We start from the raw sequence: 22,517 nt of genomic DNA on the forward strand, positions 1-22,517 counted from the left end.
TTATCCAAATTTTGCTACATCTAGTTTATAGCTTCATCTCATGATACATTCCCAGATTTTAGTTCCATGCTACTGTTTTCCTATTCAGTGTGAATTTTTGATCAAAATTTCCTTTGGGACATGAATTAGGGTTTTCTTGCCCCAATAACACTTCTCATGAGAGAACTTAGCAAGCACAGTTTTTCATTTGAGTTGTGCTTGCTGTTAATTTCATTTCGGGGGAGGAGACAAAGGGGCATTGAATTTACCATTTAAAGTTGTCATTCATTCATTTCTTCATTGAATATCTGTTTTCTTTGGGCCTTTTATGAGCAAAAGATTCTATTGCTCATAGAATCTTTACATAAAAACCATTGTTATGAGATTAGTTTGGTGGTCTTGAGACCATTATAAGAATTTCCTCTTTTTCCTTCTGTCCCCTTCTGTCTCTTTCCCATTGCTTGTTATAAAGCTTTGCGTTGACTTGATTTCCATTGTTTTCCATGTTATTTTCAGCAATTGATTCGTGATAGATCTGGCATAAAGGAGTCCTCTATTGATTCTTGTTTTCTATAACTGGTTCACAGTGTCATACTCCCCCTGTAGGTGCAAGTTGTAAATAAATTAATTCTTTGTCAAATGATCCAGTTTATATGTAAGGAAAAATCCATGGGTCAGCCAGATATTTTGGGGAAAACAACTCCCTAAAGAGTTCAAAAGCTGAGAATAACACATAAAACAGTAGAAATTAGTTCATTGCAAGTTTTATTTCAAGCAATGGGGAAGAGAGAGAAGGAAAAAGAAGAAAAGGTAACATTTTAACTCACACATGTATACTAACAGAATATAGCTCACATGAGGACAGTACTTTGTGAGGAACATGGAAACATGGCTCTATTCAGCAGGAAGGGCATATTATAGAGGGAAAGTGTGCTCTGAAATACTCTTTGAAAGTGAGAGTTCTTATAACTCTGCTTTTGGGCAGCCACTTGGAGGTGGCCTTTTTGCATATCAGAGGTCAAAACAAAATATTATTTTAGGAATGTTATCAGGGAGAAAACCAAGCTCATGGTAGACAACATATTATTTGGGAGACACAGCTGTACTAACTTCAAAAATATTATCACTATTTTTCCACAAGTATGTTCTATAAATTTGACTTCCCTTAAGGAGTAAGCAGGGAGTGGGTGGTTAGTGAAAGGCCACCTGCAGAAGATGGAAACTGTCTTAAAGGAAGCTAGCTAAGCTGAGAGGCAGAAGATTCCAGACCTGGGTAACAGCCTAAGAAATGACACTGTTGGAAAATGAAATATTCAGTTCAAGAAATAGCAGGAATGCCAGTGTCACTGGATTACAACGTATGTGGCAGTGAACAAAGTGTAAGAAGAGGGAGAGGTAAGGTGGTGAAGGGCTTTATTACCTTGGGGGTAATGGGGAGCCACTGGAGTTAATTGAGAGGAGTGGGATCGATATAGTCAGACATGACCTTTATAGAAAGATCATTTTGGCAGCTGAGTAGAGGATGAATTGAGAGGGGGGAGACAAACCAGAAAGCTATTGCAGTGATCTACCAAGATGGCATTTGTGTTAATGGCAAGAAGGGGATATAAGAGATGTTGTGAAGGTAGAAACAAGACTTGGCAACAGATTAAATTTTTGGGATATGAGTGAGAAGTCAAGGATGATACTAAAGTTGTCAGCCTGTATACAGGTTGTTTATATATATATATATATATGTATCTTCCCGAAGAGATCATGAACTCCTTGAGAGCTGGGACTATCTTTTGCCTCTTTTTTTGTATTCCCAGTGCTTAGTGTAGTGCCTGTCACATAGTAGGTTTTTAACAAATATTTGTTGACGGATTGATAGTAATAAGGAAATTGGGAAAAGGAATTTGGTAAGAAACATGAGTTCTGTTTTTGGACATTTTTAGACCAGTTCAAGATCTCAAAGCAGTAATATGAGACTGAAGCTCAGGAGAGAGATTAGGTCTGGATTAGGATTTGGGAATCACCTGCAATTTAGAGAGGAAAGATTTTCCAAGAGAAATTGATAAACAGTATCCAAGGCTACAGAGAAATAAAGAAAGGGTATCAAGGCCAATTAAACTTGTCAACTATTAACTTTGGAGAGCAGTTTTAGTTAAATAATGAAGTTGGAAACTAGATTATAGATTATAGAATTCAATGAGAGAAGTGGTGGCTCTCCCAAGAAGTTTAGGCATTGGTGAGAGCAGATATAAAATGACATTTAGATAGCAAAAATTGTCAGATTAAATTAAGATGATTTTGTTTTGTTTTGTTTTGTTTTAAAGGAAGGGGGAACACGGAAAACTAGAAAGGAACTAATTTGTACATAAGTGAAAGGGGAAATGTGCTAGAGAATTTGGGATGGGATTTAGGTTGTGTATAGAGGGTTTGGCCTTGGACACTATCAGAGAAGATAGTGCAGGATGATTTTAGGGATATGAGATGAGGAAACAGATAGAGATGTTAAATAGCCTCAGTTTCTTTTGATGAAGTATGAGGCAAAGTACTCAACTAAGGGGGTGGGGAGGGGCAGAGGCTTGTGGAGGTTTAAAAGAATTTGAAGCAAATGGCCATCAACCAAGGTAGAAAGTTTTACATACAATGCCTTCCTACTGCCATCTCACACAATAGATGGGCTTGGCACATGAATCTCTGACCATGATGGTTTTAAAGAACAAGTGATTCCAGTCTGGAAATCAGAATCTAGTCCATATTTACAAACCAATGCTGCTCTGATGCCCAGTGAGCTGTCTTTGTATTAGCAAAAGGGCTCATTCATTGATTACAACTTTGGCCATGAACTTGGCAGGGCCAATGATATGTAGTAATTGAAGTAACTTTCAAGCTTTATTTTTCTTCCCATACCACCCTCTACTGACCAAGGTAGAATGGTAAGGATTCTCAGCAATACAATGATCCAAGACAGTTCCATGATGGAAAATGCTGTCCACATCCAGATAAGGAATTGAATGGAGTGTGTATCTTTGAAATAAATATCCTATTAGAAATTACCCAGTATTAAGTGGTTGAATGGAATAGGGGTTTTAGTCATTGAAAGTTATTCCCCTTAAAATCCAGGGATTGTGGTGGGGGATTGAGCTAACATCAGTGGAGGAGACACCCTCAAATCCTTCTGTGTATTCTGAAGACCCGAGAGGAAATATAGTACTGAGAGAGTAGAACCTTAATGTTCATATTACATGAGCATTGGTCAGAGACTAGTAATCCTGGGAATGAAAATAGAGAGGGTGTGGATATACCTGATGGATAACCATAAATTCAAGAGTTTCCAGTTTTTAGAGTTCCTTGATTTAAGAATCTGACTCTGGCCTCTCAAAGAGAGAATTTCTCAATAATGTGTAATATCAGGAAGAGGTGAACCACAGATGAAAGATTTAAAAAAACTATGCCATGAGAGACCAGTATATCCTGATCCAGCTAACTTTCCATTACATTTCTGTGAGTTATTCAGATGATGCTGGTCTGAGATAGATGTGAAGTATTTATGCAGCAGTACCACAAATAGTTATCTTTAGAAAGGCACCTAAATGTCTTTAGTACCTTATGTAAATGATTCATGCTTATGTATTTGTTCATGGTGTCTCAGGTGGGGTGGCATTCCTTTGTATCTTAAACACTTTCTGTGGTGGAGGAAATAAAGATTATTGCATACTTGGGGGGAGGAGGGGAAGAGAAGAAACAAATGGCCCTCAGTAAATGAAAGGATGAATAGATTAGAGAGGTCTAAAAAGATTGCCTTGCTACAGTAAGAGCCCAATTAAGACTATAGAAATCCTCTGGTGAGCTGTATCTGTTTAGTATAATGGATTTATTTTTGTGAACTCTTTTGTTTTTTAACTGCTATGATCGTGTGATCCTAAACTTTTTTCTCTTTTTTAGCAATTCTACCCTCCATGATAGCGAAGAAACAAGGTCACATCGTTGTAATTAGCAGCATTCAGGGCAAAATCAGTATTCCTTTCAGATCTGCATGTAAGTTACCTCAAATTCTTTATTGAAATCCAAGTCTTGTTCAAAGAGCTGCATGCTTCCAACCTGTGAACCTATCAACTAAAGGAAAAGCAAAGAATAGTAATGAACATTCTTGAAGAAATATTTAAAATGAAGGTTATAAATATTTAATGGAAGAAATATGAAATTCAGTAGCATGATATATCCAGAAAAGTCTGAATTGGAAATGTGATAAAAAATAAGTATCTTTCTCCTTTTATCCACTATTCTAATTCCCCATTGGCATGGAAGTACCAAGCTACTTTCTAAGTTCTCTCAAAACGTAGGTCATTTAATTTTGATGGATTTTCATTTTTACCATATTCCTCTAGTTTTATGTTCACTTAATACAGAATTGAATCAGAATAGATTGCCATCTCTCGAGATTAGTTTGGAATTGACTAGGGGGATGCTATCTACTAGGACTCTGCAGGCCTATAAAACCTATAAGAACTATAGAAAAATCCTAGGGCCAAGGATAGGGAACCCAAATTAGTTCTGAAATCCCTTAGCAGAATACAGGTTACATTTGTTGTGTTGCCTTGGTGTCTAATTTTGGTTTGGCACTTGGAGCTTGCTGAAAAATAATCCAGATCTTTGAAAAGCCCTAAAGTAAGCCAGTCCCTCAAGAATCCTTAAGACTAGACTGAATTTATAGAATCACTGATGATAGGAGCAAATCCCTTATCATCAATCCAGCTCATACCCCTTGGAAACTCCAGATCATGTCATTTTTAGCTGTACAGATCTAGCTCTGGAGGGCAATTTAAAGGTCTCCTAGCCCGGCTCCTTCATTTTATAGACAAGTAAACTGATCTAGATAGATGGTGCCCCAAGCTCAGAAAGGGAATAAGTTTTTAAATTCAGCCCAAGTTTAACCATGTTGTCTTCCTCTGAAAAGAACTCATCCAAAAACTGATCTGAGCACAATGAATGAAATAACTGTTTAACTTCCTTCATTTGGTTTTCTCTGAACTTTCCTTAGTTTTATAGCCATTTTAAATCTTTTCCTGGCTGATAAATAACCCTTTTTTTCCTTAAAGGCTCAGAATACTATATTTTAGAGAACTGTGAAATTCAGTTAAGAATCCCTCATTTATATGCATAAAAACTATATTTTGGGATATTTGTCCAGTTTAGCGGATACCACATTCTTCCTCAGTATCCTTGGAACAGTGCACTTCAGTTCAGAAACTGAGATGGGCACATTTCTTAGCAGCTAAGCAATTTCTGCAACATTTCTAAAATGAAAATTTACCAGAGAAAAAAGTTTGCAAAATGAGTTGCATAAAGAATAAAGTTATTGGGGCAGCTAGTTGGTGTAGTAGATAGAGCACCAGCCCTGAAGTCAGGAGGATCTGAGTTCAAATCTGGCTTCAGACACTTAACACTTTATGGCTGTGTGACCCTGGACAAGTCACTTAACCCCAGTTGCCTCAGGGGGGGAAAATTACATTATCTGTTTTAGAGTCAGTGTTTCCTTCCCTTTGTGTGTTCCTTATGTGACCATCTTTTGCAGATGCAGCCTCCAAGCATGCAACTCAAGCATTCTTTGACTGTCTGCGGGCAGAGATGCAACAGCATGAAATTGATGTGACTGTAATCTGCCCTGGCTATATCCAGACCAATCTCTCCCTCAATGCTCTAACTGCAGATGGATCCAAATATGGAGGTGAGGAACAAATAAATTTTCCTGTGCTGATAGGGATGGCTGTAGGTGTGTGAAATCAGAGTGCTACTTCCTTTGACTATGAAATTCTTTTTTCTCAGTTCGCCAGAATGAAAAAATCCCAGGATGAATTCTTAGATACTAACTCTGACAGGTCTTGAATCACTTCCCTAGTTCTTCAGCAAGAGCTTGTGATTCCTGACTAGTCAGATTTAAGCAGTATGATATCAGATATACTTACTCTAGACAAGGGCCCCTTTGGTGCCTGAGGACCTGGTAAGCTCTGATATGAAAAGTCTCCAAACTTCCTTCAGATATGGCATGAGAATAATTAAAACTAAGTTTACTTAATCTGTAAATTGACATGACCTTAAAGGTAGCATTGTTTTTTTTTTTTTTTTTTAATAGCTTTTTATTTACAAGTTATATGCATGCGTAATTTTACAGCATTGACAATTGCCAAACCTTTTGTTCCAATTTTTCCCCTCCTTTCCCCCACCCACTCCCCTAGATGGCAGGATGACCAGTAGATGTTAAATATATTAAAGTATAAATTAGATACACAATAAGTATACATGGCCAAACCATTATTTTGCTGTACAAAAAGAATCAGACTCTGAAATATTGTACAATTAGCCTGTAAAGGAAATCCAAAATGCAGGCAGGCAAAAATATAGGGATTGGGAATTCAATGTAATGGTTCTTAGTCCTCTCCCAGAGTTCTTTCGCTGGGTGTAGCTGGTTCAGTTCATTACTGCTCCATTGGAATTGATTTGGTTCATCTCATTGCTGAAGATAGCCAGGTCCATCAGAATTATCATATAGTATTTTGTTGAAGTATATAATAATCTCCTGGCCCTGTTCGTTTCATTCAACATCAATTTGTGTAAGTCTCTCCAGGCCTCTCTGAAATCATCCTTTTGGTCATTTCTTACCGAACAATAATATTCCATAATATTCACATACCGCAATTTATTCAGCCATTCTCCAATTGATGGGCATCTACTCAGTTTCCAGTTTCTGGCCACTACAAAAAGGGCTGCCACAAACATTCTTGCACATACAGGTACTTGCCCTTCTTTATGATTTCTTTGGGATATAAACCCCAGTAGTAACACTGCTGGATCAAAGGGTATGCACAGTTTGATAACTTTTTGAGCATGGTTCCAAATTGCTCTCCAAATGGTTGGATGTATTCATAATTCCACCAGCAATGTATTAGTGTCCCTGTTTTCCCACATCCCCTCCAACATTCTGCATTATCTTTCCCATTGTTTTTTCTTTTATGCTAGGGAAATGAAAGAGAACTTCCATGTTGTCATAGCAAATGGCTTCCTCTGAATCTGCTGCTGATACAGAAATTACAAATTGTTGGAAATAATTCTGGCATCCCTTGCAAGAACAAAAAAATTTTTCAGACCTTAAAGCTTTTTCTTTTTTTTTTTCCTTTTTCATCTTTTTTTTTTTTGTTAAGAGCAACACCTCAGCTCCTATTCACTTTTAGCAGGAAGTAGATAGCAGGACTGAAACCAAACAGCCTCTGACTCAGGGTCAGAGTTTAAACTCTGCACAGCTGTGCCTCTTGGTGATTCTGAACTACATATGTCTATTAGGCCTGTAGTATCCACCTTCTCTTTTGTGTGTTTGTCTAGGTCTACAAGACCTCAGACACTTCTGCTTAGTTTGACTTCCTGTTTTGGCAGCTCCTGACATATTGTCTCACATTCTCCTACAATTGAGCAAATATGTATTTGTTGGTATAAACTTGCTCAGTATTTTAGTGAGGGTGTGTAAAGCTGAAAAACACCACAGTTCCTAGCCTCAAGGACCCAGGAAAAGAATGTGATATGGACACAAGTAAATATGACTCAAAGCTGATGAGGGGAAAGAGGAAGTGTCTAGACAAAATGCTCTGGGAAAAAAGAGGAAAAGAGAGAGATCACTTTGAGCTGGGGAGTTAGGCAAGGCTTCATAGAAGATATGGTGGTTTTTGGACTGACCCTGAAAGGAAGAGAAAGATTTCAGTAGCTAGAGATATGGGATAATCTCTGCCAGATCTGGTGAGTAGTGTATGCAAATTTACAGAGGTAGGAGAAATTAAAATGAGATAGGGAATAGCAGCAGCAATAATAGGAGGAGGCTGAAAAATAGAGCTCATTAGGAAAGCAAAATGAAATGAGACTAGAAGATAGGTTGAATCCAGTTTGTTAAATACCAGGTTGCAAAGTTTGTATTTTCTCTTATGAATAGTAAGAAGCCACTCAAAGTAAGGAGTTTATGTAACAAAACCCATGTTTTAGAAAGATAATGTTGGAAGTAATATAAAAAAGAATGAATTGGAAAGTGGAAATTTGAAGCAGGAACAGCAGTGAGAAAAATGTTACAATATGTAGTACAATTGAAAAGCAGGGAGGACCCACAATGGAGTAGTCATATTTATGAGTAAGGATTAGAAAAAGTGGAGGAAATCCCTATATTTTTGCCCACCTGCATTTTTGATTTCCTTCACAAGCTAATTGTACAATATTTCAGAGTCTGATTCTTTTTGTACAGCAAAATAACGGTTTGGTCATGTATACTTATTGTGTATCTAATTTATATTTTAATATATTTAACATCTACTAGTCATCCTGCCATTTGGGGGAGGAAGTTGGGGTAAGAGGTGAAAAATTGGAACAAGAGGTTTGGCAATTGTTAATGTTGTAAAGAGAAAGAAAGAAAGAAAGAGAGAAAGAGAAAAAGAGAAAAAGAGAGAAAGAGAGAAAGAGAGAAAGAAAGAAAGAAAGAAAGAAAGAAAGAAAGAAAGAAAGAAAGAAAGAAAGAAAGAAAAGAAAAAGTGGAGGAAAAAAACCAAGCATTTGTTAAGCATCTACTATGTGCCAAGTACTGTGCTAATTGCTTTACAATACTATCTCGTTGGATACTCACAAGAACCCTGTAATGCACGGACTATTTTGTTACATGTCCATGTTTCAGTTGAGGAAACTGAAGCAGGAAAAGGTTAAGTGACTTGCCTAGGATCACAAAGCTAATAAATATTTGAAGCTGGGTTTGAATTCAAGTTTTCCTGACTCCAGGCCCACTATGCCACTCAGCACAAGATGGATGAGATGATGAGAGATTTGGGATCTAATTGCATATCATAGATGAAGAAGAGAAAAGGATTAAAAATGTTTCTGAAGTTTTGAGCTTTCAGTAACTGGGGAAATGATGATTCCATCAATAAAAATAATAAAAATTGGGAGAAAGGATTTCTTTAAACAGAAAATGATAAATTCAGATTTGTACATTTGGAGTTTCAGGTCCATCAAGAGACATTGAAGGCGTAAGAATAATTACAAATATAAGACTGGAATTCAGGGAAGTTATTAATGATGACGTTTAGATTTGGGGAACCCAAATGAAATTAGGGTTTCTGGTGGTCAGGAAGTTAAATGAGGTCTAGTGGTGGCGCAAGGATAGGGAGTTCTGGGGATTCCCTTCTGGCAGCACAGAGATCCTCTGTAAAGGAATTTACAGACCCGAAAACTTAGATTGATAAAAGAGGTTTATAGTTAAGGAAATAGGTGAGGGTAAAGAGAAGATAGCACTGGAAACAGTATTCCAGTGGGCAGAAAGATCCTGGCTGTAAAGGGCACTGCCATGGTCTATCTGCAAAAGCCTTAGTTGATGGAAGCTCATTATATTGCTTGTCTTGGTGGGGGTTGGGAAGCCTGAGCAGATCATTAGAATGAGGGCTGGGAGAGCCCAAATTGGCTGAGATCTGATGGGGGCTGGGACAAGCCCTGATCTCCTATTGGAATTCAAAGGGATGCTTTTGACCAGGATTTGTGAATCAAAGGTGCAGGCTTCCTGAACTGATAATGCATCAGCCAGAAGGGGCTGGGAGTAATCTGAATCACAAATCAATCTGAAAGGAATCACAAATCAGTTTCTTAAAGGGACCACAACCAGCTTCACTGAGGCTCAGATTTTTTTCCTAATATACAAACTCCAATAAGAAGTTCACCAATAACAGAAGTCCATCTTCAAATATTTGATTAGAGCCATCCATTCACATATATGAAGATAGATATACACACATATAGACATATACGTTTATAAACACACACGCATATTTAAGTTTGTTCCTAAGTCAAGAGCCACAACTTTCTTGGGAGAATCCTTACAGCACAAATGACTTCCAGAGGCATAGGGCTAATAGGATTGATAGTTGACAAAACTGTTATTTTGATGGCATTCTGAGCTGATTTTCAAATTAGCAACAATGAGTATACTACCATTTATTTATATTAACATAAATATGATGTGAAAAAATGAGTTCTGTCAAGTAATAGTCTTTTGGGTGTTGTTCTGTCTATATTTCATATCAGTTGTTCATACTTCACTTAAAAAACCAGCAGAATATTGATCCTGAGAATGTTCTTATTCTGTGGCCCCTCTTGGTCCTAAATTTAAATATTGCCTCAACATACTTACTGGTTTTGTGACTTTGGGCAGGTCAATCCTCTGGGAAAAAGAAGATGTTGGACTATGATGATCTCTGAGGTCCCTTCAATCTCTAAATCTGATTCCGTAACAGGAAGCCCTTAGTTATATTCTCTAATTCTTAAAATGTTGCTAATTGAATTACCACTTATTTACTAGCTAGAAGATAAGAGAAACAGAACCTGTCTGTGATATTGACTCATAGATGAGCATTAAGGCATATTTTGATTAATTAGAAGAGATGCAGCATGGCACAGTGACTAAAGAGATGGCCACTAAGTCAAGAATACCTGCCTCCAATATATACTGGTTGGGAGAGTAAAAAAGCCATTTAATGTTTGAGGGCCCAAATCATAAGACTAAGGGTTTGTTGTTGTTGTTGTTGCTTTGGAGGGGGAGAGGAGAGGTTTAGAAAGAATTTATTAATCATTTCCACAGATATCAGGCACTGTACAAAAAGAATGGTTAGCCAAAAGTATGTTAGCCACCATTAAAATTAGATTGTTAGAAGGATTAACTTCCCCCCATTAGCTTCTCTGAGCTTTGGTTCTCTCAAATAGGAATACTAATTACCTAACATTACAAGGTTTCAAATCAAGTGCCATATAAATATGAATGCTATTATCGTCAGCTTATCAAAAACTACTATGTTGCAGAGAAAGTACTAGTCTGTATTGGTGGAGGGAGTTTTCTCACCTGAAATTCACTACAATCAAGAAAACACGTGTCTGGTCCCCATGCTTTCCCTTAGTTGAACAAGGGAACTCATAAGGCTTGAGAGAGCGTCCAGGTTCTTTGGTCTGTCCCATGTCTCTCAACAGCATTTAATTAAAATCATAGGAGTGTGGATTGTAATTTTCGAAGTCCTCTAGTACAACTTGCTTGTTTTATTTTATTTCCAACTTCCTCATTTTACAGATATGGGAACTGAGGCCTAGAGAGGTTAAGTGACTTGGCTACTGTCATTAATTATCAGGATCTTCATTATCAGAGCTGGGAATCAATCCTAGATCCAACACCATTCCTACCACACAGTTCTCTCCAGCTAGACTGGGAGTTCCCTCCTCTCCCCACCCCATTTTGTATCTGATAGCTGCTTAATAAATGCTCGTTGATTACACATAAGAGAGGAGATTTCAATGCCTTTGGTAATCCATCCCATTAGTCATTTTCCAAAGTTAGGACACTCCATATAAAACACTGGGACTATCACTGACTCACAGAATTATAGTTTGGAATGACCTTGAGAGTTCATCTAAGTTTCTGTTTCTACCTACGGAAAGATTAAAGGAAGCCAAATAAATTTACTGGAAAACAAAAACAAAAACCAAAAAAAAGATCAACAAAGGTCTTTCCTACTCCCTCTTCCCCGTTGTTTCTCTCACCGCCTCCAGAAATTACTTTGTATAGATTACATATGCTCTCCCAGAATACTTCTCATTTCCCTCAGGCAGAAAATTAGCTTCCCGTAGACCAAGACTTTTGTTTCTACCTTTATTGCCCCCAGGGCTTAGCTCAGAGCCTGTGCTATAAGCTTCTGAGATTTCTTAAAACCTTAGAAAAGTGAAAGGGATGACTGACTAGGCTGTTTTCATTTTCAGATTTCCAAAGATTCCCAAGTACTGCTTCCTAACTAACTCTAGGATCTATTGGTACAGCTAGCATGTATATAGTACTTGCTAAACATTGCTATATACATTGTCTTTTAATCAGTTGATTCACCAATCATTTATTAAGCATCTGCCATTGAGTAATTATTTTAAAGTTCAAGAAATCTTAAGAGAAATGGATTCCTGTATTTCAGCAAAGGATAAGAGGAGCTCAAACAAGCTTTGAACCACTGAATTGATCGGGAGATGTTTAGCCTGGAGTCACTGTCTTCAAGTATTGTTCTGGCGCAGAGGGATTTAATTTGTTCATTTACCTCTAAGAGCCAGAGTTCAGAGTGGTGGGAAGAAGTTAAAGATGTAGTTCTAGGCTTGGCATAAAGACAAAACTTCTTAACAATTAAAGCTTTCTGGGGTAGCTAGGTGGTGCAGTGGGTAGAGCCCCAGCCCTGAAGTCAGAAGGAGCTGAATTCAAATGTGACCTCAGACACTGAACACTTTCTAGCTTTGTGACCCTGGACAAATCACTTAACCCTAATTGCCTTGGGGGAAAAAGAAAGAAAAGGAAAAAAACCATTAAAGCTTTCCAAAAATATTGCCTCAGGAGATAGAAGGAAAGGGAAGTTCAGTGGTAAGGTACTGTTGAAGAGGGGGAGAAGGGTATTGGCATGGCCTGGAGTCAGGGGGAATTGGCGTTTAAACATGGCCTCAGGATCTTCCTTAGTTGTGTGGCCTGGGCAACTTCAATCTTCCTCAGCTTCCTCATCTGTAAAATGGGGGTGATAGTAACACATCTACCTCCCTGGTTTATGGAGGATCAAATGAGATTATCATTATAAAGTCTTATTGTGAAAAACTTTACAATGTGAATCTTATACGTAGTAAGTGCTATATAAATATTAGCTATTATTATTACTAAAAAATATTCCCTCAACTCCAAAGTCACAAAGTCTTCTAGGGAAGACTGAGACAAATAGTTAAATCTTGAATACTTGGTAGGGGGAAGAGGCAATGACAGTTGAAGTGTGGGAGTGCTGTTCTTGCCCAAATATAAATAGCCATAAATGGCATCCAAAGGTCCCTTCCAATTTTGAGATCCTATGTATGAACACAGGACACTTTACTAGATGTTTAAGATATAAAGACCAAAAAACAAACAAACAAACAAACAAAAACCCCAACAAAAAAAACAATCCCTACTCCTGGTGAACATATAGCTACATATAGAGATACAACATATATACAGGTGAATGCCAGATAATTTGAGGAAGAGAGGACTAAAAACTAGGTATATCAGAAAAAGCTTCCTGTAGGAGGCAGCACAAGAACTGAGCCTTTAAGAGAACTAGGGTTTCTAGAAAATAAGGAAGGGTATACCCTCAACATATGGGGGACAGATTGTGGAAAGTTCTGGAGGTGGGAAGTGGAATGCCAAGTTCAAGGAACAAGAAGTAGGTTGGTCTGGCTGGGATATAGAGTATGTAAAGGGAAGTGATGTGAATATCTAGAAAGCTATGCTGGGGCCATATTGTGAAGGGATTTAAATGTCGCACTGAGGAGATTGTACTTTATCTCAGATGCATTAGGGAGCCACTGACAGTTCTTGATCAAGGGGAATAACATGGTAAGATCTGTCTTAGGAACATTATTTTGACTTCTCCATTGGGGATGATTTGGAAAGGAAACCAATTAAAAAGCTATTGTAGTAATTTGTCAGAGACATGATGCAAGCTTGAACAGAAGTGGTGGTCATGTGAAGAAGTGGAAAGGGATGGAGAGCAGAGATGTGATGGAACCTATATCAACAAGGGTGAAGTGTGAAAAAAGCCAGAGATGAGGGTGACTCCAGGGTTTCAAACCTGGTTGTCCTCTGCAGAAAGAGCTACGTTTCCAGGTGGGTAAGATACTAGGTTCATTTGGACAATAGATGGAGATGTTGACTAGACAGTTTTGATATGGAACTGGAGTTTGGGAGAGTTTTGGGGCTGGATTGACAAACATCAGCAGGCTCCAAGTGGTAAGAACTTATAGTTACCAGTCTCCTTACTATTGTGCAAACCTTGTCTGCACTTTGTAGCCTCAGTAGAGGTGAAGTACAGCTGGCCACTAACTAAAATGACTTTTTCTCATTTCAGTTTCTTTAGCTCTTCAACATATTTTCTAGCTCTTGTCTTTTCTTCCCCCCCCTTTTTTAACTCTTAATTTTCTATTGTCCATATCCATCTGTCTGCATGGAGAATAATACAACTTATCATGGTAAAGTTCTGAGTATAAGATTATTATTATTACTACTGTACCATAATACAAAGAATCAGTAACATGAATTCAGATTTCCAAAATACTCCCTGTAAGTACAAACAAAAATGTTGCTAGCTTTATACTGTAGTAACTATTGAGTGTGAATATTTAGATCAGATTGTGATAGTTAGCTTAATACCATCTATGAAAAATGAGTCTACCTTATTTGTTGAGCCTTCCCCCGCCCCCAGTATTGTACTGATTTTCAAAGTTAGTTCTATATTACCAATTGTAGTTAGCTTGTTTTCCACAGTGACCTTTCTAAGGGTCATTTTTAGTCATTTGTATATAGTTGGCTTTCCTTATCATATTTGGATAAGTTGTTTTTCTTTCAGTTATCACTTACAAAGCACTTTGAAATCTTATTTTTGCCATGCAGGGTGCTGGTCATACCTTTCTAGATGGTTTTAGCTGCAAAACCCAATAAACAATGCTTTTTCTTTCATCATTCATGCCAGTGATGAAAACATTAAATGGCAACAGATCTTGTGGAAGACTGTTCTCTTTCTTGAGACTGAATATATCCCATTCTAATACCTAGAACAAAGTAGTCCTTTAATAATAGCCATTTGGGAGCAGAGTAGATAAGAGTACTGAGCCTAGAGCTAGAGCTTCACAGACCTGAATTCTTATGTGACCTCAGACATTTGCCAGCTGTGTAGTCCTGTACAAATCTTTTAACCTTTCTTCGCCTCAGTTTCCTTATTTGTAAAATGAGAGAAAGCCCTGTCTTACTCAGATGTTGTGAGAATCAAATGATAATTGTAAAGTACTTAGCACAGTACCTGACACAGAAGCTCTACATAAATGTTAGATACTTTTATTATCAATAATAAACTGATCAATAAATTATAGTCAACCTGCTTAGGATACATATTTTCAGCAAGTCAGGGACTTTATTGAATTCTTGAATAGTATAGGATAGTCTGAACCCCCCCCCCCTTTTTTTTTTAATAAGGAAAAATAACATTTGTTCAAGAAGGAATCTTGTGACTTATCTAAGGTCACAAAGGTAAGTGAAGCCAGTGGTGAAAGGATAAACCACATACAGATGGATTAAATGTCACTAAACTCTTTCCTACTGGGATGTCAACCAGCTGATTTCTCCTATCATAGGATGCAGCCCAAAGAACCACACAACTTCTTAACAATTAAAGCTTTCTGGGGTAGCTAGGTGGTGCAGTGGGTAGAGCCCCAGCCCTGAAGTCAGAAGGAGCTGAATTCAAATGTGACCTCAGACACTGAACACTTTCTAGCTTTGTGACCCTGGACAAATCACTTAACCCTAATTGCCTTGGGGGAAAAAGAAAGAAAAGGAAAAAAAAAACATTAAAGCTTTCCACAAATATTGCCTCAGGAGACAGAAGGAAAGGGAAGTTCAGTGGTAAGGTGGGTCAAACACCACCCACCTAGTAAATAAATAGCCTTCTTGTAGGTAAATTTAACCAGCTCTGACCCAGATCTAAAATTATATTATAAAGCAGCAGTTACCAAAACCATTTGGTATTGGCTAAGAAATAGACTAGTTGATCAATGGAATAGGTTAGGTTCAAAAGACAAGTCAATAACTTTAATAATCTAGTGTTTGACAAACCCAAAGACCCCCGTTTTTGGGATAAGAACTCATTATTTGACAAAAATTGCTGGCAAATTTGTTAATTAGTATGGCAGAAACTAGGCATTAACCTACACTTAACACCATACACCAAGATAAGGTCAAAGTGGGTTCATGACCTAGGCATAAAGAATGAGATTATAAATAAATTGGAAGAGCATAGGATAGTTTACCTCTCAGACCTATGGAAGAGAAGGAATTTATGACCAAAGAAGAACTAGAGATCATTATTGATCACAAAATAGAAAATTTTGATTATATCTAATTGAAAAGTTTTTGTACAAACAAAACTAATGCAGACAAGATTAGAAGGGAAGCAAAAAACTGGGAAAACATTTTTATAATCAAAGGTTCTGATAAAGGCCTCATTTCCAAAATATATAGAGAATTGACTCTAATTTATAAGAAATCAAGCCATTCCCCAATTGATAAATGCTCAAAGGATATGAACAGACAATTCTCAGACGAAGAAATTGAAACTATTTCTAGCCATATGAAAAGATGCTCCAAGTCATTATTAATCAAAGAAATGCAAATTAAGATAACTCTGAGATACCGTTATACACCTGTCAGATTGGCTAGAATGACAGGGAAAGATAATGCAGAAGTTGGAAGGGATGTGGGAAAACAGGGACTACTAATACATTGTTGGTGGAATTGTGAACCATGCTCTCCCTTCTGGAGAGCAATTGGAACTATGCTCAAAAAGTTATCAAACTGCATACCTTTGGATCCAGCAGTGTTTCTACTGGGCTTATATCCCAAAGAAATCTTAAAGAAGGGAAAGGGACCTGTATGTGCACGAATGTTTGGGCAGGTCTCTTTGTAGTGGCCAGAAACTGGAACCTGAGTGGATGCCCATCAATTGGAGAATGGCTGAATAAATTGTGGTATATGAATATTATGGAATATTATTGTTCAGTAAGAAATGACCAGCAGGATTTGAGAAAGGCCTGGAGAGATTTACATGAACTGATGCTGAGTGAAATGAGCAGGACCAGGAGATCATTATATACTTCAACAACAATACTATGATAATCAATTCTGATGGACATGGCCATCTTCAGCAATGAATTGAACTAGCTACACCCAGCGAAAGAACTCTGGGAGATGAGTATGAACCATTACATAGAATTCCCAACCCCTCTATTTTTGCCCGCCTGCATTTTTTATTTCTTTCACAGGCTAATTGTACAATATTTCAAACTCCGATTCTTTTTGTACAGCAAAATAACTGTTAGGACATGTATGTATATTGTAATTTATACTTTAACATACTTAACATGTATTGGTCAACCTGCAATCTAGGGGAGGGGGGAGGGGGAAGGAGGGGAGGGGAAAAATTGGAACAAAAGGTTTTGCAATTGTCAATGCTGTAAAATTACCCATGCATATAACTTGTAAATAAAAAGCTATAATTTAAAAAAAAAAAAAAAGAAAAAATTTAACTAGCTGATTTTTCTTTCTTCACATTGACTTAAAGCTTTATGTACTAGCATTTCTGACTTTATTTTTTAGTTATGGATAAGAACACAGCCAGTGGCCGAAGTCCTGCAGAGGTGGCTCAGACAGTCCTTACAGCTGTGGGGAAGAAGAAGAAGGAAGTGATGGTGGCAGATATGTTGCCTTGTTTGGCCGTTTTCCTGAGAACTCTGTCTCCTCGACTCTTCTTCTATATCATGGCAATGAGAGCCAAAAAGGAAAGGAAAGCAAAGGACTCTTAGTCATACTTCAGAGAGGCTCCATTCAAGACCAAGCGCAGGCTGCCTAATCTTGGTTTGGTAATGGTTTGGTATGTGCAACAATTGGAAACATTAAATCTAACCAGTGGGGAAAGTGGTTGAGCTGTTTGCTGCAGGTCAATGGGTAGCCTCTTGTGGCAGGGGAAAGGAACTAAGGAAATTATACTGAGCTCACAAGAGAAAGAGATGAATTCCAGAAACATGCATGTCTTTAATTGCAAGAGAAATGAATTATACTAGCTAGAAACCATTGATCAAGATACATACCTGTTGAAACCATTTCTCCCGACATTTCCAAGTTGCCAATTCTGCTCTCCTGTCAATCAGTACAATTATTTGAGTCAGAAGGATTATCAGGATTTCTGTTCCAGTGGTTTGACAAACTTTGGCTTATAAAAAGTTACTTAGCCTGTTAATCTTCATCATACAACCCCCATCCTTAATTCCTCCCCAGAAGCTCTATACGTTTGAAAAATTATTTCTTCTTATCTATTCTACAGAATTGTTCAACTGTTTTTTGGTCCTGACCAGTTTAATTCCTGGGATGTGAGGATCTCTGGGTATTGCTTCCACTACAGGCAATTTATTTTTGACAGTTGCCTTGAGTACTGAGAAGTTTAAGTAACTTGTCCATGGTTATAGTCAGTACATATTGAAAATCAAGACTAGAACTCAGGTCTTCTAATATCAAGGTCAGCAAAGGTCCTCAACATTACACTGTCTTTCATTCAACACTTTAGCAGTGTCTTTGTATTTAACCCCTATGATATATTGAAACTGGACTTAGGAGCTTGACATATCCTAGATTTTATTGAAATTGGATGTGCAGAGAAATGTCTTTCATCCTCACCTAACATAGTACCATAAAAAATATTAAAGTGGCAAATAACAATACAGCAATAAATTGAGTATTACCACATTAGTAATTATTAGCCAAATGCCACGTAGGGGGCCAGGGCTTATTACTTAGTTATAATTCCTGGGAAAATTTGGGTTGGAGGGGCAAGGTTGTTTTTGTTTTCCGGGCTCCCCTGATCCAAGATATCTTAAATATTCCTGGGGATTCTTGGTTGTGCTAAGGAAGCAAATAAGATGGCAAATTGCTCTCTTCCTACCCAAAAATACTTGGAGGCACTTGAATTTGCTGTCCATAAAAGGCTGTTATCATGAGGAAGAACTTTTCTAGTTTTCTTCTTAGCAGGGGATGAGACTGGCAGGTAAATGAAACAAACCAAAACAGTAATCTATAACTCAAGAGAGTTGGCTGCTAATTAGATTCCTGACCCCAATTTTGAACAAAATAAAAATTTCCTGTAATTTTCTTTATTCTCACTAGTGGTGAATGTAACTATATTGTTACTGAATCCTTTCTCGGAGAAGGTCGAAAATCAAAAGCACTGCTGTACCTTGAACTTGTTTATCTGCAATATTAAATAAGAATATTTACTAGTAGTAGGTGATGCTTTTTCTCAGTAATGCTTAGAAGCTCCATGTTCTACTTGAATATGGATGACTTTTTTTAATCAAGGAACAGTGAAAAAAGTTTGTTGATAAAGGTAGTTGTTTGGGAGTTTTAAGATAAACTAGGACTAGAAAGAAATATCTACAGATATTTATTGGAACACTGAACTTTGAGAAAAAACTAAGGGTATAGAAATATCAGAATAACACTGCAATCCACTACTGTGGTTTAATTTGTGGTTAAGTTTATAAGCAGCTTGACCTGTCCACCTTGTAACAATTCTGCCATAATTTAAAGCCCTGAGCTCCCTCTTTCTCATCCATCACTTCTGCTACTTTTGCTTCCTTCACCCAACTCACATGAAGAGGTAAGCACTCATTTTATTCCTTACCAAGGCTAACCATACTTTCTGCACAAATCCTATCTCCTCTAACAGATTCCTTTCATCATTCCCACTGTATCCACTGTATCACTCTCCCCGTTATCCTAGTTGACAAATCCAATGGCCTTTTCTCAAATCTTCAATCTCCTGATCTCTCTGCAGCCTATAACACTGCAGTGTATCTGCAGTATCTCTCCTCAATACTTTTTTCCTCTAGATTTTTTGAGACACCTGTCTCCTGGTTCTACTACCTCTGAGACCATTCCTTGGTCCTTTTTGTTGGATTGCCCTCCAAATCATGCCTTTTAATCATAATTTTTCCTCAAGAGTTCTGTCCTGGGCTCTCTTCTTTTTCGCTTAAACTATTGTACTTGGTGATCACATTAACTCCCATGGGTTTAATTACAGCCTCTATGCTGACAACTCTCAAGTCTACTTTTTTTGTCCCAGCCTCTCATCTCCAACTGCCTTTCAGACATCTCAAAATGGATATCCATTTTAAATTTACCATGTCCAAAACTGAAGTCATTAACATCCCTGAAAAACCTCCCCTCCTGCTCCCTTCTCTATTTCTGTAGAGGGCAGCACCAACCACCCAAGCCCTCAGGCTCACCTCCTTGACTCCTCACCATCTCAACTCCCATCTCTAATTTGTTGCCAATGCCTGTGATTTCACCCTTGCAACATCTCAAATACAGCATCTCTCCTAATATTGCCACCAATTTAATGCAGGTCTTCATCACCTCATGCTTGGATTGCTGTAATAATTTGCTGGCAGGTCTGCCTGCCCCAAGTCTCTCCCCATTCCAATTAAATTTCCTTAAATCATGGCTGCTTCCCATCTCAATCAACTCCCTGTAGTCTCCAGAATCAAAATCTTCATTCAAAGCCTTTAGTGATAACCTAGTCCCCTCCTACCTTACTCCACTGTGTGTGATCATTGATCCTGGCTATTTCAAGAACAAAACAGTCCATCTCTCAGCTCTGGATATTCTCTTAGATTGTCTCCCCCATGCCTAAAACAATCTCCCACCTCAACTCTGACTGCTGACTTCCTTTAAGTCCCAATCAATCAAAATCTCATTTTCTGCAAGACTTCCCAAACTCCTCATAATTCCAGGTCCATCCCTCTGTTATTTCCTATTCATCATATATATTGCTTAATGTATATATGCTATCTAACTCATTAGAATTGAGCTACTTAAGGATAGATACTTTTTTTTTAGTATCCTCATTTATGCATTTAGCATAAGTTAGGCACTTAATATTGAAATGTTGATTATTCAAACTGGAAATTAAAATGGGTGAAAAGCTGAGCCCAGGCCCACTCAAGGCTAACTAACAGCTTTAGGATAAGAATTTAAAAGGTTCTCTCTTGTGGTTCTTTAAAGTTGTCATGGTGTACAAATCAAAGGAATATAGTTAAAACAGGACTTTTCCGATAGCTACAGCCTTTTGCTATTGTCTTTAAAAGGTGTAAATTCAGATGGGCAACTACCCATAAATGAATTTTCTGAATTGTTTACAACTCATCATTCAGGATACACAAAATTCATTAATTCACATGCTTCTAGGATTGATTTTTTTTTTCCTAATGACTCTTTGAATACCATTGATTTAACAATAGAAAACGATGATTTTATGTAAGGGTCAGGTCATGTACAGTGCAACGGGAAGTAAACAGGCAATAATGCTTGAGACCCACCCTCCCTCCCCCAAGTGGTTTCTGTGAATAAACCGCCTCTTGAGCAAGAACTTTGGCCCCACTGAGATTGCATAGTTAATAGGAGGTGTCTCCTCCTCTGATTGGCTGTGCATGTGACCTCATGGACCCTATTTAAGTTGTGGGACAAGGAAGTAGGTTCTCTTTGACCTGGTGTTCATTGGGAGTCAGCAGGAGGTCAGCTAGGCAGATGTGAACCTGTGAATAAAAGACCTTGAGTTTGCATCTGGCTGTTCTTGAGTGCTCTATCCATGTTTAAACCATCATTCTTATGAAATGATGGCCAGCGATCTCTGAAGACCTCAGACAGAGGTAAGCTTGGTAAAATTGATTTAAGCACTGCAAAAGACAATGACTGGAGATTTCTCTGAGGGCCTGGGAATTAGGAGACACTGGCAATAATGAATTCCTTGAGTTGGCATTCACAAGGTTACTTCTGTGTAGCACAGAAGCATGCTTCTGACTTTCTTCACTCGGTCATTAAACCATCATTTGGATCATAAAACTCTTTAAGAGCTCTTCTACCAATTTCTACCCCCCAAAAAAACTTTTTAAGAGCATAAGAATTTACAAAGTATAGATATTTAATCAGGTTCAAATAAGTTTCTCAAGTTTTTCTTTCTAAGCCCTAAATTGCTACTTACTTTTCTTCTTCACATCTCAAAAGATTTACTGCAGCATTGCCATCCTTTCATTGACCCCAAAATTAGTGAAGTCTTCCTATATAGTTGGTTGCACTAGATACATACCTTTTATTAGTTATCAGGAACAATAAATGATTCCTAGCAAGTTTTCTTAACCTGCTGTAATGTTACAGAACACTTTGGAATGGAATCATATCTTGTTCTTTGTCCCTAGTGTAAAGTCTCACACAATATGTTTAGCATATTCAGTTAATGTTTGTTCAGTGAATGAACGACTAGATATGAAGTCAAACTGTGAAAGTTGGAAAGTTTGCCAGAGACATTTACAAGCTGGAATAAATCCAGAGGCGGGTGACCAAGATGAGGAGACTGGGTACCATGCCATACCAGGTTTGGCTAAAGGAACTAAAATTAACTTGGAAAGAAAAGAACACTTGGAGGGAAGAGTAAAAGGATAGTGCAATGATAGCTGTCTTCAAGGGTTTAAAGAGCTGTCATGTGAAAGAGAGCTTAGATTTGTTTTGCTTGGCCCCAGAAGATAGAATTAACATGCATTGGTGGAAGCCCCAAAAGGGAAAATGTGGAAGGGGACCTTCTTAATTAGGACAGATATAAGAGCCATGTGCTGCTTCAAGATATAATCGATTTCCTTCTCATCAGAGTCTAGTGGCTAAGGTTCATATTAGATCGGATAAACTTTAAAGATTCCTTCCTACCCAGATTCTTGGTAACTATGACTTATATGCATAAAGTTGGAAGGTTTTTATTTTTCTCAAATCACCAAAGAATAAAACTAGATTAATCCACATCAGTAACTTATGTAGTTTACCTTCAGTTGCTATGTGACTTTGAACAAAAATCATTTAA

The 22,517-nt window shown here is 37.7% G+C and overlaps 1 protein-coding gene across 1 annotated transcript in view; it reads left to right on the top strand.

Annotated features, from left to right (window-relative positions):
• DHRS7B (dehydrogenase/reductase 7B) overlaps positions 1-21,231 on the top strand; it is a 70,715-nt gene extending 49,484 nt beyond the window's left edge. Inside the window, exons 5-7 of the mRNA XM_031940401.1 lie at positions 3,910-4,002; positions 5,540-5,692; positions 17,216-21,231. Of these exons, the coding sequence (XP_031796261.1) occupies positions 3,910-4,002; positions 5,540-5,692; positions 17,216-17,421 (452 nt within the window). The 3' untranslated portion in view covers positions 17,422-21,231. The remainder of the gene's footprint in view (positions 1-3,909; positions 4,003-5,539; positions 5,693-17,215) is intronic.
• Positions 21,232-22,517: the final 1,286 nt, after the last annotated feature.

Source organism: Sarcophilus harrisii, chromosome 1, assembly GCF_902635505.1.
Source record: "Sarcophilus harrisii chromosome 1, mSarHar1.11, whole genome shotgun sequence".
In the NCBI taxonomy this organism is placed as follows: domain Eukaryota; kingdom Metazoa; phylum Chordata; class Mammalia; order Dasyuromorphia; family Dasyuridae; genus Sarcophilus; species Sarcophilus harrisii.